Source organism: Haliotis rufescens, unplaced genomic scaffold, assembly GCF_023055435.1.
Source record: "Haliotis rufescens isolate VD_foot unplaced genomic scaffold, xgHalRufe1.0.p SCAF_19, whole genome shotgun sequence".
Taxonomy (NCBI): domain Eukaryota; kingdom Metazoa; phylum Mollusca; class Gastropoda; order Lepetellida; family Haliotidae; genus Haliotis; species Haliotis rufescens.
In genome coordinates this window covers 1,663,902-1,681,989 of record NW_025963879.1, presented here as the reverse complement: position 1 = coordinate 1,681,989, position 18,088 = coordinate 1,663,902, and the positions used below count along the sequence as shown (strand labels likewise).

Genomic DNA, 18,088 nt, shown 5'->3' with positions numbered 1-18,088 from the left:
GATTCCTCCACCTCCAAACTGTTGGATATCATTTTCCAACTGATTAAAAAAATATAAAAACAAAAGAGTAAGGATCCGATTTCTGGATGAACAACTTCTTTATAACATAAATATCTTGTTAAGTAGAAAATATTTGCCCGTGAATGCCGTTCGAGCGAAGAACAAACCAAGCAGATCCCTATTAACCGAATCGAACGCTTTCTGGACATCTACAAACAAGCAGTAAAATCTTCCCTTTGATTTCGCAACCGCAGAATTTTGTATGACCGACGAGTGAAAGTATCTGAACTTTCTAGGGAATTCCAAATATCAGTTGGAACTGTTGGAACAATTATTCATGGGCATCTTGGTACGTCCAAGGTATCTGCAAGATGGGTACCTAGAAACCCCAGAGCTCAAGGTCGCCATCAGAGAACTGAAAGTTGTCGATATCTCCTGGATCTCTATACTGCTGATGAAGTCGGATTTCTTTCTCGTCTAGTGACAGGTGATGAAACATGGATCCACAACTGGGACCCAGAAACTAAATTGGAATCCATGCAATGGAAGCACCCCAATTCTCCGCCTCCGAGGAAGTTTCGCACTCAACCATCGGCTGGCAAGGTAATGGCCACTATATTTTTGGATGCAAAAGGCATATTACTGATTGATTACATGTTACCAAAAACTACAATCAATGGACAGTATTATGAAAATGTAATGAAAGAATTGCGAAAATCTATTCGCCAGAAACGCCGTGGGATGTTAACACATGGTATTCTACTTTTGCATGACAAATTTCCGGTTCACAAGTCGAGAATTGCACAGGCCGCCATATATGAATGTGGACTCGAACAGTTAAATCACCCACACTACAGCCCAGACTTAGCCCCCAGTGACTATTTCCTGTTCTACGTGGAAGACACTTCTAGGATGACGAGGACATACAGGCTGCCACAGAGGCGTGGTTTGAGGGCCAATCTGCGGATTTCTATAAAAGTGGTATTAAAAGCTTAAAGGACAAATGGAATAAGTGTATTGAGGTGAATGGAGATCATGTTGAAAAATAATAGTGCAAAATATATTCAACGACTTGGTCTTATATTCGAGTTGCAAAACTTATTGAACGCCCCTCGTGTGATGTCTGGTCCTGACTCGATTATTTACAGACCGCAGTCATGTAGCTGGAATATTGCTGAGGGCAGCGTAAATCAACAAACCAACCGACTACTTCTCTGGAGGAATAAAACTACCATCATCAACCAAGTCACACACGAATAAACTACCCCTCTCTCCATGTTCTCAATGTGAGGATGTTTGTTATATTTAAATAAGGGGTTCAAGGATGAGCTTCGCTGAATCTGTCGCATTGATCAATTAACGAAGATAGCTGTATGTGTGCGAATACTTATAAAGTGAAAACATGCCATTCCGCCGATACGGAATATTACCTACAGTAATGACAAAAATGCAAAGTGGTCTTTTAGAGGAAAGGTTTTGATCACGTGGTTACAATCCGGATTACACATGATGTTTATCGCTGAGAAAAAATATAATTTCTTGAAAATCACTTTTCAGTTTTTGTAATTACCGTAAATAGTCCTTATCACCGGAATGGCTATGCTATGGTTCGGATATGATGCTACACTAGGACAGCCAGGCCATTGTTCGCGTATGATTTTAAACCAGGGCAGCCAGGCCATGGTTCGGGTACGATGCCACACCAGGACAGCCAGGCCATGGTTCGGGTACGATGCTACACCAGGACAGCCAGGCCATGGTTCGGGTATGATTCTACAGCAGGCAGCGGTTCTGGTACGATTCTACACCAGGACAGCCAGGGCATGGGTCGGGTATGATTCTACAGCAGGCAGCGGTTCTGGTACGATTCTACACCAGGACAGCCAGGGCATGGGTCGGGTACGATGCTACACAAGGACAGCCAGGCCATTGGTCGGGGAAGAGTTTACACCAGGACAGCCAGGCCACCCTTCCCCTAAGGTCAGGTCCTCAAAAGTGTAGTGCCTTGATCTTGAAGTACGTGACACGTTTTTTACCGTTCATATGATCTTCACTATTTTGCCTTTTAAGCCCAATGGAATCTGATTCGGCAGATAATCGAGACTGATTATTTTCTTCAGGACAGAAAACAGTTCAACGTAAAATAATGTAACGCTTTACCTGTGCCTACATACTGAACTATTCTACGTTTCTCTGACCCGAAAGACCTATAAAATTTGCTGATGAGGTTTCAGCGATATTTAAACTCTGAAGACCATACTCAAACAGAGACATTACGATCCCGTTTCTAAACTCCCCATTGATCATCTTCAGTGAAGGTGTCACATGCTATTATAGTGCGCGTAGCTTTAGTGAACAAATACTTACATCGATGGACGCCAGAATTTCATGTTTGTCTGACCTGAAACATACTTTTTATTGGGATGAATGTGTACAAGGCACTCCTAAAGTGGTCCGTGTTATTTTCAATTCGAGTTTATTGTATTTGCATATAACCATCAACACACTGGCATTGTTGTTGCTACGTAGGTACCTAACACTACAGCCATTAAATGTTCCCTTATTTTGATTCGTGTTTGTGAAAAAATACAGAACTGTCTATCCATAATTCTGAGTGGGAAATTTACCGGCCAACAATATGACTCCATAATACATATATGATAGCAGTGGGTGTAGCGAGGACTTGTGCTTGACGTCATTGTTTGGACTTTTGTTTCGTTAAACCTTTTCATATGACAGAGATTATTGACATTTTTTCGACCAAATTCAAAGTTTGAAATGGTTAGCCAATATTAGTAATCTAAAGTGCTGAACAGTAAGATAAATATTTGTCCACTTTTTTAGCCGTAGACAGGACTGACCCTGGTATTCTGGATATTCTCACAGTCCTATGTGTATGCTAAAAAGGCCTACAATTCTGAAAGGCAATGTGATTGTTTCGTTCAAAAAGTAACACACATTGGCCAACAAGCAGCATTTGTTATAGATAAAATTGTACAATTTACCAAATATGTATTTTAGATGAAATTTAAAAGATGATTATACTTACGAGGGCTGGCTGAAATGTTTTAAGCCTAACTGTGAAAGACCCGTACCAAGTCGATGGTTTTCATTTATTTCTCCACATAGTCCCCTTCCAGGTTTACACACTTTTGCCAGCGATGCTGCAAGGCCTGGATGCCGGCCAAGAAGAAAGTTTCTTCAGCCAACCTAAAAAAGTCATTCACAGCGGAAATGACGTCATCATTACTGGGAAAATGGCGACCGGCCGATCATGGATCGCTGACATGGCAACCACCGATTTGTGAACAGGAGCATTGTCTTAGTGGAACAGGACTCCTTTAGTGAGCATTCCCCGTCGCTTAGCTTTGATAGCTTCACGCAACTGTCTCAGTAGGTCAGCATAACATCTTCCATTGATAGTCTGGCCATTTTCAAGATAGTCAAGATAATCCCTAAAGACTGAAGTCATCACCTTTCCAGCAGAAGGAACCGACTTGGCGTTTTGGGGGGCTGGTGATTCCGGATGCTTCCATTGTTTAGACAGAATTTTGGTTTCTGGTTGAAAGTGATGAATCCAGGCCACATCCATGGTTACAAATCGGGCCAAAAATTCATCGGGTTCTGCTTCAAAACGGCATAAATTGTCACGGGACGTCAGGAATCTGACACGTTTCTGATCCGCTATCAAGAGCTTTGCACCCACCTTGCAGAAACTTTTGTCATTCCCAACTCGTTGGTGATAATGTGCTCAACCCTCTCATGAGAGATGCCCACAACACTGGCAATATGTCGAGTGGTCAATCGTCGATCAGCCATCACCATGTCATGCACCCGGATAATGTTTTCCGGAATGGTTGCTGTTGAAGGCCTTTCTGGACGCGGGTCATCGCGGGTCAAGGCTCTCTCATCCACGCTTGAATTCCGCAGCCCACTTCTTTACAGTGGAAAAGGATGGGGCATCATCCACTAAAGTGGAGACCATGTCAGCATGTATCTGTGTTGGAGTTAGCCCTTTCAGTTGCAGGTACTGCCATATAGCCAGTTTTCAGCCAACCCTCGTATATCAGTGATGTTACTCTAACCACGTGAACATGTATTTCATGGCGTTAACTTAAGTGAATAAAATGACAAACTAAACATTGTAGTCAAATAAAACACCGCGAATTTTCTTGTAGACAGCTTGGTAAGACTCGCAGTATTTTCAAAAAGGAATCAGCGTATTATGCGTCCCATGTTTCACACAGACGAATGGTTGTATTAAGTTTGTGTTTGTGACGGGTGCCACCGGTGGGGCAGGATAGGCCAACCTTTTCTCGAACACCTGGTTTCATTCACTATCCACTATTTGATAGTGGTTCATAAACACATGCTCATGATAAAGTCGGAATCGTACAATCGACTCTGTTTGGGTCTGCTGAATATGGAAAGGGTTTTGTCACTTTTATTTAGATTTGGGCTGTATTCATATGTGAGAATTTGAAAGAGGCTAACGCGTGGTATACTCTGTTTAGAATGCGAAAAATTCTTTAACAGCACACCAATCTTCCCGAAGCAAGAGCATTAACTGACTTTAAAAGTCCATTTTCCACCCTTGCCGAGCTAGGCTGGAATTCCTGGGCTTGATCGTAGCGCTACCAGTGGCTATTACGAGTTATGTCCATTCTATGCCTCTCCCATATGGACCAATCAGATTTCACTTTCGTATCACATGCATTTGCTTCAAACAAAATGATGGCGCCCAGTCAAGACGATCTGATCTACCATCAAGATCTATTTGGTGATAAAACGGTTCTTACTTCGCGAAGTATATCAAATCACGTGAGCACCTTGATCAAAAACATGAAAATATTTGGAAAATATCTGTTAACAACGAGTTGGCGATGCACATGCTTTGCAAATCCTGCAATCAACCGAACTCTGCATGACAGTTTACGAACCGGATTTCGATTTCGGTGCGCGATTTTGATTGGACTATGCATAGACTCGTTAGTCCAGCCAAAATGGAACTCCATAATTCCAGTCTAGTTCGGCAAGGGTGGAAACTGGACTTTTATAGTCAGTTAACTCTCTTGCCTCGGGAAGATGCAGCACATCTGGTCATGTTCATACTTGAAGATCTCTCTAAACGTAACATGTGTGTATAGAGAGAAGTTGTATATTTAATTCTCACTTTCTGTACAGTCATCTTCTTGGAATTAAAAACAGGTTAAAAATACAGCAAATAGCTAAATGCACAGAAACCACTTGGAGGTTATGAAAGGTATTATCAATTGTAACAGTTTGGGATAAATATCAATACAGTACCATACCATACCATACCATACCATACCACACCACACCACACCACACCACACAACACAGCACAGCTGTATATACGTATGTATCTTCTCCCCAAACGCTCCTTCCCCCTCCCCAGAAGCGCCTCACACCCCCACCCCCAACCTCCAACAACACACTCACGCACGATATTATTAATTGGTAGGTCCCTTATAAATCTAGGCATACCGGTTTATAGCCTGTAGGTCAATTGTTATTCAATGGTTCAGATGGATGGAAACGACATTGGTATATCGATCGGAACATAGCATAAAGTGACATGCTTCGTGAGCAACCATCCCAATTGGACACAACGCAAGCCTAACAATGTCGTTGCCTGTTTGGGCACATGTCCTGCTTTGCGGTAAGTCACTTTTCATTTTTCTTTGAAAGTTGTTAACACGGTTATTACGTTATAAATGGTCTAGTCGACATCCATTTCAAGTTCGCAATTATACAGTTTTGTAAATTACCGAAAAACTGTGCTTTGGAAACATGTACGTCACATTATCAGAAGGCGGATAGGTTTCTGGGAGATCTAAAGTAAGACGGATTATATAAGTCACTGAATCAACTCCATCAATTTCATACGATGAAGCGAACAGGTAATATTCTCAGGACAACTTGTCAAAATGAAAAATATGTCATCTGAAGTTTACTGAGAAAATATTATGTGAAATGTTGGACCTAACTGAAAACATCTTTCTGAAATTTGTGAATAAGGGATTATGGCAAGAAGGAGGCATCCCCTGGCCACCAATTGTGTTCCCCTTCTTGGTGACCTGTTCTTTTAAGCATAGGAATCGGAATTTCTGCTCGTATTGGCACATTATACCCAAAGTGAATTTGGCCAATAAGGTCAACTAAAGGCTCAGGAATATGGGTGTTCAGATCAATAACGGCCACTTATTACCCACCTGAACTAGAAATAAAAGAACAATGAAACCGCCTCATCTGTTTCCTGTTTAGATGTACAGTAAACTACGTTTATAACGAACACGCTTATAACGACCTGACAGATATAACGAAGTTATTTTTTATCCCGGCCATTTGCTGTATATTTACTGTATATATGTATATAACGAACTGGGGTTATAACGAACTAAAATTAGTGGTCCCTTTGAGTTCGTTATAACCGTAGCGTATGTATAAAGATTGATGTGTACACTTATTTTTTATGGAAATTGTGTGAGTGGCGGGTGCTGCTGGTGGAACATGCTTGTCCCTTCGCGAATACCTGATGCCCTCCTTATTTGTCGGGACCCGTGAAGATTCCGGGGTAGAATAGGTCTTCAGCAACCCATGCTTGACGTCAAGGGTGACTATGCTTGTCGTAAAAGGCGACTAACGGGATCGGGTGGTCAGGCTCGCTGACTTGGTTGATGCATGTCATCGATCCCAATTGCGTGGATAGATGCTCGTGATATTAATCACTGGATTGTCTGGTCCAGACTCGATTATTTACAGACCGCCGTCATATAGCTGGAATATTGCTGAGTGCGGCGTTAAACAACAAACAAACCAACCAACTTATTTGTCAGTAGGCCATTAACATAGTTTTCGTCGCTGTTCTCCCGTAAGGCCCAGTGGAATCTTTTTCGCCGGATAATCGAGACTGGTTGTTCTCTGGCATGAACGTTTTGTATTCAACTTCCCCTTTAATGTCGAGCCATATTCGAACAGCAATCGAGAATGAAGATTTCAAAGAGCGTCATATGACTTTTGCTATGACATTCTCCGTTGTGGTGATATTGAAAAGTTAATTCGTAAACGACATGACAGTGCTCAAGAAGCCCTATACTTACACATTCGGTCGATGTGCTTGGCATTATTTAGAAAGGTCACATTTCCACTGGACATGCTGATCGTGACAAGATGCTGAAAGCATTGACTAAAGCGCTTATATCACCCGTGAGGTCGTAGAACTGTACAAATCACATTGAATGTCAGAAGAAGCGTAAATGAATCCATCTTCCCGAGGCAAGGGAGTGACTGATTATAGAAATCAAGTTTCCACCCTTGCCGAACTGGGCTGGAATTTAGCTATATTTAGGCTTGCCTAACGAGTCAATGCTTAGTCCCATCAAAATAGCGTAACGAAATCGACAACTGGTTCGTAAACAACATGGCGTGTGCATTTCAGTCGATTGCAGGATTTGCGAAGCATGTGTGCCGTCAACTGGGCGTCGAAATATATATTTTCCAAATATTTTCATGAAAGTGATATGAGAGATGGAATCTTATTGGACCTTTATAGTCAGTTTACTCTCTTGCCTGGTGAAAATGACATCAGACTGCATCCAATATATTGTGTTAACTGCATACCTGGTATGCTTAAAGAAGTTACTTTGATCATCATCTATTTCAGTTCAGTCAATCTGTCCTAAAATCTAGTCTCATTAATTAGGCAATATGTTTATTGCCTGACGATTTCAGTCGATAGACATATTGCATTATTATAGACATTGACTGTAACATTGATCCGGCCGTGTCATACCAAAAGACGTCAAAAGATGGTACTTGTTGTTACCCTGCCTGTCGCTCGGCATTAAGTGGATAAAACAAAGACTGTTCGGCTAGGAGTCAGTATACTGGTTGGGGAATACATGTGAAACTGTGGCATGATATCTCCGTCAGCTAGCACTATAAAATATAACGTTTCATTTATCTCATCTCTGGTAGAAGTGAAACCCAACACCAGGGATATTACTCTGGCAAGCAGGGATTATATGCGATGCAAACCCCATCTTTCTGAGGCAAGGGGGGTTAACTGACTATCAAAGTGTAGTTTCCACCCTTGTCGAAGTGGGTTGGAATTTCGGAGTTTATATCTTGACTGGTCTAACGATTGTGCATAGTCCAATCAAAATCGCGTAACGAAATCGACATCCGGTTCGTAAACTGCCGTGCTGATTTCGATCAATTGCATGATTTGCACATATTCCCGAGGCAAGAGCGTTAACTGACTTTAAAAGTCCAGTTTCCACCCTTGCCGAACTAGGCTGGAATTCCAGTGGCTATTACGAGTTATGTCCGTTCTATGCCTCTCCCATATGGACCAATCAGATTCCACCTCTCGTATCACATGCATTTGCTTCGAACAAAATGGTCGCCGGCGCCCAGTCAAGACGATCTGATCTACCATCAAGATCTATTTGGTGATAAAACGGTCCTCACTTCGCGAAGTACATCAAATCACGTGAGCACCTTGATTAAAAACATGAAAAGATTAGAAAATATCTGTTAACAACGAGTTGGCGATGCACATGCTTTGCAAATCCTGAATCGACCGAACTCTGCATGACAGTTTACGAACCGGATTTCGATTTCGGTGCGCGATTTTGATTGGACTATGCATAGACTCGTAAGTCCAGACAAAATGGAACTCCATAATCCCAGCCTAGTTCGGCAAGGGTGGAAACTGGACTTTTATAGTCAGTTAACTCTCTTGCCTCGGGAAGATGGATTTGCAGGGCATGTGTTCCAACAACTTGAGAGTCAACAGATATTTTCCAAATCTTTTCATGTTTATAATCAAGGTGCTGAAGTAATTTGATGCACTTCGTGAGGCAAGACACATGCTATTACAATATAGATCTTGATTATCGATCTGATCGTCTGGACTAGGCGCCGCCATTTTGTTTGAGGCAATCGCAAGTAATGTGATAGGTGGAATCCGATTGGTCAATAGGCGCGCCATAGAAGGTACATTACTCGTGATACCCACCTGGCGGCTACGACCGAGTCCAGAAATTCCAGCCTAGTTCGGCAAGGGTGAAAACTCGACTTTTACAGTCAGTTAATTACCTTGCCTCGCAAAGATGCAGAAACCGATGCTGGTCGTGAGGTGAGGTGAGTTGAAATGGTGTATCCTTACTGACTCATGCACAGATTCCTTCCTCCCCAATCGTACCCATGGTGATTCAGTTGTTTTTGTTGCAGTGCTTCAGTGTCACAGCGCCTTGTGCTATAGCGAATCCAAGCGAGCATGGCAACTCGGGGATAAGGCCGGGGCGTGTGAAAAGGAGTCGTCAGTTGATGCCGAACACCCTAAACTGACCGATCCGATAACGGTTGGGTCGGGCCACCCATCACTGAGCTATAAGGCTTTCAGTTTTGATGGAAGAGTCGACTACGTCAAGGTGGGGGTGGATGATCTCCAAATGAAAATATTCTCTTTATTCCTGCTTGTATATCCCACAACACCGTCAGGTACACTCGCGCATTACAGATACGGTTCGGGCGACACGGATGGAATTGATGAGATTGTCATCAGCATAAACAGAGGTGTGGTTAATGTTCTCATCATTTATAACAGTAATGATTGGACTTTCACTCATCCTACACCTATCACTGTGAATACATGGCACCGCGTTGTGTTCAAAAGGGATATAGACGCTGGGAGGGTTCACCTTGACCTTGACGGTACCCCAAGCACCCACAATGCTGCTCCAAAAGACACAATTGAATATCTTGGCACCCCAGGGAAATTGTGGCTGGGGCGAAATGTTGAAAGTGGTAACTTCTTCACGGGTAAAATGACATGTGTGTTGTTCTATGACTGCATGTTTGCAGATGCTGAGACATCCGGTGCCTACAAAGAATGCGATTTAATGTCCCGATCACCAGGTAGGTCCACTTCTAATATCTGTTCAATTCTCCAATTTTGTTTTAATTCATGTCATGTTTGATTGTATTCTGATGATTGTACCCAGGGTATCGAACATAATAATTCTGTGACAGTTCAAGAGTGAATTAAATTTGATGTAATCTGCAATTTTAGTCAAGTTGTGATCATCTGAAAGAAAGTGGAATAAAGTTTGCTTTTCGCCGTTTTGACAGTATTTCAGCATTAAGACAAGAATGGTCTTTGTATGTTTTGCTCGCGTGGGGAATTCGAGGTTAGGTTATATAGTGTTTAACGTCGTGTTCAAGATTATTGTACTTACAAAACTTTGTGTGTGCGTGCGTGCGTGCGTGCGTGCGTGCGTGCGTGCGTGCGTGCGTTAGCCCTGACTAATATAGTTAATATAGTTTAATAGTGCGTTCGTCGGGTTTAAGATTATTGCACTTACATAGCGACGTGCATGTGTGTGTGTGTGTGTGTGTGTGTGTGTGTGTGTTTGTGCGCGCGCGCGTTCGTGCGTGTGTCTGCTTGTACTAGTCTGGACTAAAGCTGGCCCACTGAGATATCATGTCGCAGTTTAACATGGATACCCCACTCAGACACAGTATACTTATTTCGAGACGACCAGTTCTTGTTTTATCCCCTTAATTCCGAGCACCAGGCAGAGGAACAACGAGTACCATCTTTTGGTAACGGGCGACCGCGGATCGAACCACCGACCCTCCGCTCTCTGTTCAGACGCTCATCCACTAGGCCACAAGGGCGGTCCGTGGGGAATTCAAGACCGGGTTTAGCCGTTACTGTTACTAAAATGTACCGACAAAATACTTACAACAAACAATAAAAACATATTTTCCTTTAACATTAACACAAGTGTGGCGACAGGGGATTTTACTTATATATCATTCGCTCGTCACGCCGAAGACCCGGGTTCGATTCCCGACATGGGTACAATGTGTGAAGCCCATTTCTGGTGGCTCCCGCCGTGTTATTGCTGGAATATTGCTAAAAGCTGCGTAAAACCATACTCCCTCACTTTTATGTCAGAGCACAATATATATTTTCTACTGACCATAGGGTAACATTTTCGAAATCGATATAAGGCATCGGACTAATCCCATAAGATAGTCTTTAGTATGAATAGTGGTCACCATTAATAAACAACATTTTAGTTACTTTTACAAATCAAGAAATTTGTCCTGTTTATTGATATGCAATCGTAAAAAAACCCATTTAAAGTCTAGTACACAGTACTAACCTAATTCCACGACAACTTCCAGAATCAAATAAGAAGTAAGATTTGGTAAGATATCATTTGTTGTCTTGTGTGCAATCAGTTGACATACAATGCAACATATGTGACGTAATGGGTGTGAAGGTGTGCACAGGTGGAATCTTTGCTGAGTTACGTCCCTTAGGTGCGCCAGAAAACTATGATCGTGATTCACCCTGATTATATTTCTGTTTACACGTGGGTTTCACCAAAATGGAACACTTCTGATTAGCCTTGCACGAATTCATGGTTTCCTCAAGCTGCCACTGGAATGCGGACATTTCTTTGAAACTATCAAAGGATCTACATCTGCTAGTGGTGCCAAAGTCATGTACCAAAACATAAGGCGATTGGTCATTTCAACATGTTGGCCCTTTGCTATGGAACAATCTGCCACAAGAAATTCGAGAATCAGAAAATTTGACAAAATTTAAAAAGACACTCAAAACCTGTCTCTTCAAGAACGCCTTTGACTAGATCAATAATGGTCTAAGCGCATTTGTGCAATTGTTAATTGGAAAATGCGCTATACAAATTCATAACTTAATTTAAGTAAATTAATTTATGTTGAATCAGTAGCCAAATGTATTGCCTGTGTCAAGGCGTCGTTAGCGAAGGCGTGGTTTGACTTGCCTTCCATAGGGACTCACCCGCGAGCTGTTGACTAACACTTAAACCTTATATTAATTCTCAGTTATCTATTGACAAAGCTGAAGTAGAAATATGTTAGTAACGAAAGTTGCGTGTCATCTTGACAGGCCCGTCAAGATATATGTCATCTAAGACGGTCGGCGAGCCAGCGCTCATTCCTCGCTGTTGTGGGATTACCGATTCTTGTTTGTGTCACCAAGTGAAATAAGAGTGCGCACGTGTCAGGAATAAGAACTCCTCCGCCATCTCACTCCTTTTTAGCTTTCAAGAATGCAGTTCAGATGCACCTTGAATGAACCAGTTTACAACCACATTGATTGTTACTGGTTCAGGCATGAATTATTTTTTTACACCCGTGGAATTTCTTTATCATCTTAGAATAAATCCTTTCCAGCTTTTTATTGGATTTCTCAACTTTCTTAAGAATCCACCTAAAGAGGGGTAAATAAATACTGCTAGCGAATATGAAACAAGTAGCGTGGATCTTGAAATATTCATAGGATTTACTTGTCAATGAGGTTTTAGAATCTCAGACTAGGTAAGACTTTTCAAGTTAAAAGAATATTGATTTGTGCGTCCTTTACACAAGACTGAAAGTAAGCCTACTATGAAATATTCAGATACCGAAATATATTACTCCACGTTTAAAAGCGATACTTAGACGTGATAGGAACATCCCAGTCAAAGTTGGAGTCATATATTCGAGTTATATTTTCATGAATTGCCATCGAATATAAAAAATGTAGTCAAGGTCAAGGAGTTTCATATTTTAATTGTTTAAAGATGGGTTTAGAAACTATTAAAATATCACTCTAATCAAAATGTAGCTAATGTGCTTTGTGTTCTGTTTCAGGTCCTAGTCAGATCATCGACACGGATGCTCCCCCAGTGGAACTGTGGCGACTAGACAACACAACCTATGGTTATAGTATCGGTGGGATAGCGCCACAGCACCCCGTCCAGTCCGAGTGTGCAAGACTCGCTGATGGCTGTCCGGAGATCCCTTCTCGACAGTCGCTGATGCTTGATGGCGCGTCTGTCTCCTACCTGGATCTGAACCTGGGGTTTGGGGCCCTGCAAGGGCAGTTTCAGATCGCCCTCTTTGTGAACCCAGGCATTCCTTCATCGGGAACAATTCTACACTTCCGCTATACCGGGACTGAAGCTGGTATTCGAGATGTGAAACTGGCTGCGCGATCGTCTAACATGACCCTAACACTATGTGATTCCTCTTCGTGTTGTGACTCGCTCGACCACACAGTCGCTCTAACAGCAGATGTGTGGCACTTCGTCATCATTGAACGCAGCAGAGGGTACATTGGACTGGTGATTGATGCTTCGAATGAGACACGTGATGCTGCCTGTGTCGGGGGCCCCACGGAAATAACAGACACAGGGCAGCTACGAGTGGGCCAAGCACTGGATGTGGACGACAGGCTCCGTGGCAGCATTACCTGCATGGCAGTGTACGGCCACGTATCGAGTGGAGCAGACAGGAAGTCGAACCATATTTCATTCTGTCAGGATCTCGTACCGTCCCAGTCTCTATTTGGTAAGTATATATAACTTTTCACATCCTTACCGCCGGTGATGATAATGTTGGGCTCTTGGCATTGAAGGTAGGTTCATTGAAGGATAGACGTTTTGAACACTTACAAAGATAAGCGACCTCGATATATTCATAAAAAAGCTCTGCCAAAAGCAGTCGATTGTACGATTCCGGCTATATTGTGAGCATGTGCTAATGAATCACTATTAAACAGTGGTTGTACTAGGTGTTGGCGAAAAGGTGATCGTATCCTGACCCACCGGTGGCACTCGTAACAAACACATGCAAAGGAAACTCAACTGTTCACCTGAAAAAAACACGGGAACATATGGTACAAGTAAAAATAGAACATTGCATGGGACATCATTTTTAATTAAGGATTCCAAAGCTGACCTACTGCGTCAACTATAATATGATATGCCAATGATGTGAGTGGCGGGTGCTACCGGTAGAGCAGGATACTTACCCTTTTCACGAACAGCTGGTGACATTTTCAGTGACCAGGAATACAATTTTCGCCTCTAGTTTCCCTGTTAGGCTTAATGGAATCTGTTTCGGCAGATAATTGAGACTGATTAATCTCTATCTTTGATGCTTTATATTAAATTTAACAAATATACATTACAATTTACAATTGACAATAACATCGATCTGATTCACGTGTAAACATATTTCAATAATTACTTCCGGGAGTTATCTCCCTTACATTATAAGGTCCATTGCGGGATGCGCACGTCCAATGCTTTGATATCCACCTTGGACGCTTCTGGCGGGAGCTATACACCTAACGAGCTCTATCTGTGACAGCTAATTAGGACCGACTGGTGTGATATACCACTGGAAGCCATATATAGGTATTGGGTGAATATGGACCAACCTATGGCAAATCAACTGTCATATTTCCCGACAAAACCAAAGTGTTCTCGCAGAAAGTATATGTTTTAGGTACGTGTGCCTTATTCCACTATAATCTTCTAACACATGTTTCAGTACATCTCTTGAAGTACTTCTTACCATGCAATGTTACCACACACACACACACACACACACACACACACACACACACACGCACGCACGCATGTAAGTTAAATTATCTTTACCACATTTAACCTTAATCTCATTAAAATCAGATCTTAGTTCTCGCTACCGCCAAACAAAGATCAGAGGACATCCCATTAGGGGTAACGTCAGAACGACCTTTCATCCGACCAATCAGAGCGTCGCTTACCAGATCATGAAAGTGACATTCGGAATGTGAATTCTGATAATGCAACCTCGCAAACTTTAATACGGGGTATTTCGAACGATAGTTACGGGTTTAACGACTGAACCCATACAATGTAGACCATCTATTGGCCATTCCAGAATGTTCTTTTGTTCAGGTTTCAAATTTGTTAAAATATGTTTCGAAGCGTAGTGGCCAATTTGAAATTAGTACCGTAAAGCACGAGAAAGCTGACTTCTGATTGGCTAATATCGACTTCTTGTCAGTCCTTCTATCGGTCGGTCAAAGTTCGCGCAAGGTCGTCCTGACGTGACCCGTAATGGGATGATGTCATCAGATCTTTGTTTAGCGGTAGCGAGAACTAAGATCTGATTTTAATTAAATTGATTTAACCTCACCTACACAATCGACATATACGCTTGTGGATGAACACCAACCTTGCCTTTTTATGGCTAGTCCTGTTTACAGGTTCTGTGTTAAAGCCGGAATATTATTGACTGCGGCTTTAATCAGTAGTCACAAGCTCTTTGGTAAATCACACAGTTTGTTCAAATTATTCTTTGTTATCAATAGTTTTCATTAATATTTATAAAGCCTGAAGGTGTTTGCATAAATGAGCGATTTATCTCTTCAAACGTATAACTCTGACAGTAAATACGTAACACATTTGGTATCCCTGAGGCTAGCGACGTTTTAGACTAGCCAGTGTGATCTGACCACGTCATTGTACGAGAACACCACGTCATGTCAAACATGAAATGGCACCCCAACGTGACAAGACATCAAGCATTGGTAAATGTATGTTCTGACATTTTTCTTTATTTTACAGATACCGAAGTATGCTTACGGACATCGACCATGCGGCATAAATATTATTCCCTGGAGTGTGAAAATGTCGAACCGGATGTAGATGTGTCGGCCATTATGACGTCATCAACTGTCAGCTTACGACAGTGTGGTAGTCTCTGTATTGCCACAAAATACTGTCTGGCGTTTACACTCACCGGCGTTTCAAGTCAGCGGCAGTGCAGGCAGTATGATTATGTAACACGGGATGAAGGACTTCGCACTAAACCTAACACAAAGTACTTTGTTATGAAATAATTATACAGATGGAGTCAATTACGGTTGAGATACAGAATTTGATTTGAAGGCAAGCAGGATGGAATGATAAAGGGCTGAATTTCAAACAGAAGGTTCACTGTAAAAATGTTTAGATCCTAATCACAAACCTAAGGTCTAAGCATGTTTAGGGTTATGTTTGGCAGCTAAACGTGTTTGGTGTCAGTAGCAGATTTACCCTAAGTATGCACACCAGTTTTTACGTTAAAACTCCAAAACGTCAATACATATTGCAGTGAAATCTAATAAATACATACTTCAATAATAATAACTTCACAGTCTGCGTATTTAGTGATTAAACAAATACAAAAGTAAAAACAGCACGAAGTCAGTGACGTCAGTGCAATAATGCCCCGCTCATAGTATTATCAGCCAATCAGGAAAGAGTAGTTTGTTAGTGGGCGTGACCTATTGTTTTGGTGTTATGGAAACGTAACGCGAAAATTGGTTAGCCAATCAAATGCCACGGAATCGCTTACAATTATTTATGCAGAAAAACGTCCTTTCTCAGCTTCTGTATCCTGTATGGAGAAAAACTATAAGTCATACAGCAACTACACGCTTATGAAACAACACTTTAAAATACTCGACGGGATACATATTTGCAACCATTTGATTTGTAGCCCGTCGCACTACCACCAGAGACAGTTGTCCCAAATGGTTTTTTTTCTAGCCACCATTATCTTAGATTGGCTTATTTGTACATTAGTATATCAATACTATACCAAGTTCGTTGTAAGTCCTGGTGGTATAGGGGCGGTGGGGTAGCCAAGTGGTTTAAGCTTTCGCTCGTCACGCCGAAGACCTAGGGAACTATATATTAGATGTTTACCATATTTGACTTTATGCCCAATGATATGAACTATATTTAAACACGTCTAGACTATCAGGATAATGCACAATGGTATGCGATTTGTCGTAAGCATATTTAAATTCTAAACATATTTGAATGATGGGGATGTTGTGTTTAAGTGTTTAAGTGGTGTTTAGAATGTGAGACCCAGCTTATTTAGACCATAAGCGTGTTTAGATAGAACACACTAATGTGTTTTTCGTTGAGCATTTAAACACATTCCTAAACATGTTTAGATCATATCTTGCACCTGTTAACATTCTAACCACATGTTTTACACTGTATATCTACAAAAGACATGTTGGAATGTGCGCCTGATATGGCTTTACTTATTTTTTCAGTTTAGACCGCAAACCCATGGAACATTTTATTACGTAAATGCATTGCTCATGAATATACATTGTGAAGTCACATTCCTGTAGGGTTGATTTAACCTATGCAGCTTCCTTGCATAAACATTCTGCACAATATGTAGTTGGAGGAGTCGTGTTACAATATACTGTTAGAAGGTAGAGGATCGTGAGCTATTAATGTTAATACCAAGTATTAGAACAAAGGTAAGTGTTGACGACAAACATCCTATGCAAGAACGTTTGTTTCTGTAAAACGTAACACCCAAATACACCCCACTGTTTGACCGTGTCTCATGCAGTACACGTGCGTAGGGTGTCATGCCTGGTTTTGATAATTTCAAGGAAGGTGGATCTATCTCTGGACCATTATTTCTATCAATCTTACTGATTCTGCTTGTCATACAGTTGTGATTAACTTGATTTCATTTATTGTCTTTGTATGAACTGGCGATGCAGTGTCTGAAACGCGCGTAGCGTCTTCGGGCTAATGCATGCTGGAAAATGGCAGAAGTCAGCGTGCAGTTGCCAATACGTTCAATGTTTCACAGTCTGTGATTAGCAGACTATGGAACATGTACCAACAAACCCAAAATGTTGACAATAGACCCCGTTTAGAACCACGTTTTGTGCCGCCCCTTACAAGTCATATTGGGAACAGACGTCCATGGTGTCGACAACGTCGAAACTGGGGTAATCGTCGCTGGTCCCGTGTCATGTTTTCAATGAGTCCCGATTCACTTTGCACTTCCTTGGTAGGCGTGGTCCTGTCTGGCGACGTCGAACTGAAAGACAAGCCAATGTTAATCTGAGACCTCATGACAGATTTGGCGGTGAATCGGTTATGGTGTTGGGTAGCATCACTGTGACGGAGCGACCCCTCACCATACTGTGCAAGGAAGGGTAACTGGACAGTTCTATTGGGACCACATACTGACACCCTTTGCTGTCCCGTTTGCAAGGCGTTTGGGTCAAAGTTTTGTCTTTCAGGATGACAACGCCCGTGCTCACCGTGCACGGATCGTCAATGCTCACCTCCAGCAGCTGGCCTTCCATAGTCTACAATGGCCAGCAAAGGCCCAAGACCTTTCCCCCACTGAACACGTCTGGGACACGATA

At 42.0% G+C, this 18,088-nt stretch overlaps 1 protein-coding gene across 1 annotated transcript; it reads left to right on the top strand.

The window, feature by feature from the left end:
• The first annotated feature begins 1,593 nt into the window (after window positions 1-1,593).
• Window positions 1,594-17,239, top strand: LOC124113046. The gene is made up of 4 exons (XM_046473296.2): window positions 1,594-1,861; window positions 9,262-9,948; window positions 12,724-13,422; window positions 15,474-17,239. The coding sequence occupies exons 1-4, from the start codon at window positions 1,594-1,596 to the stop codon at window positions 15,746-15,748; spliced, it is 1,929 nt and encodes a 642-aa protein (XP_046329252.2). The 3' UTR covers window positions 15,749-17,239.
• Window positions 17,240-18,088: the final 849 nt, after the last annotated feature.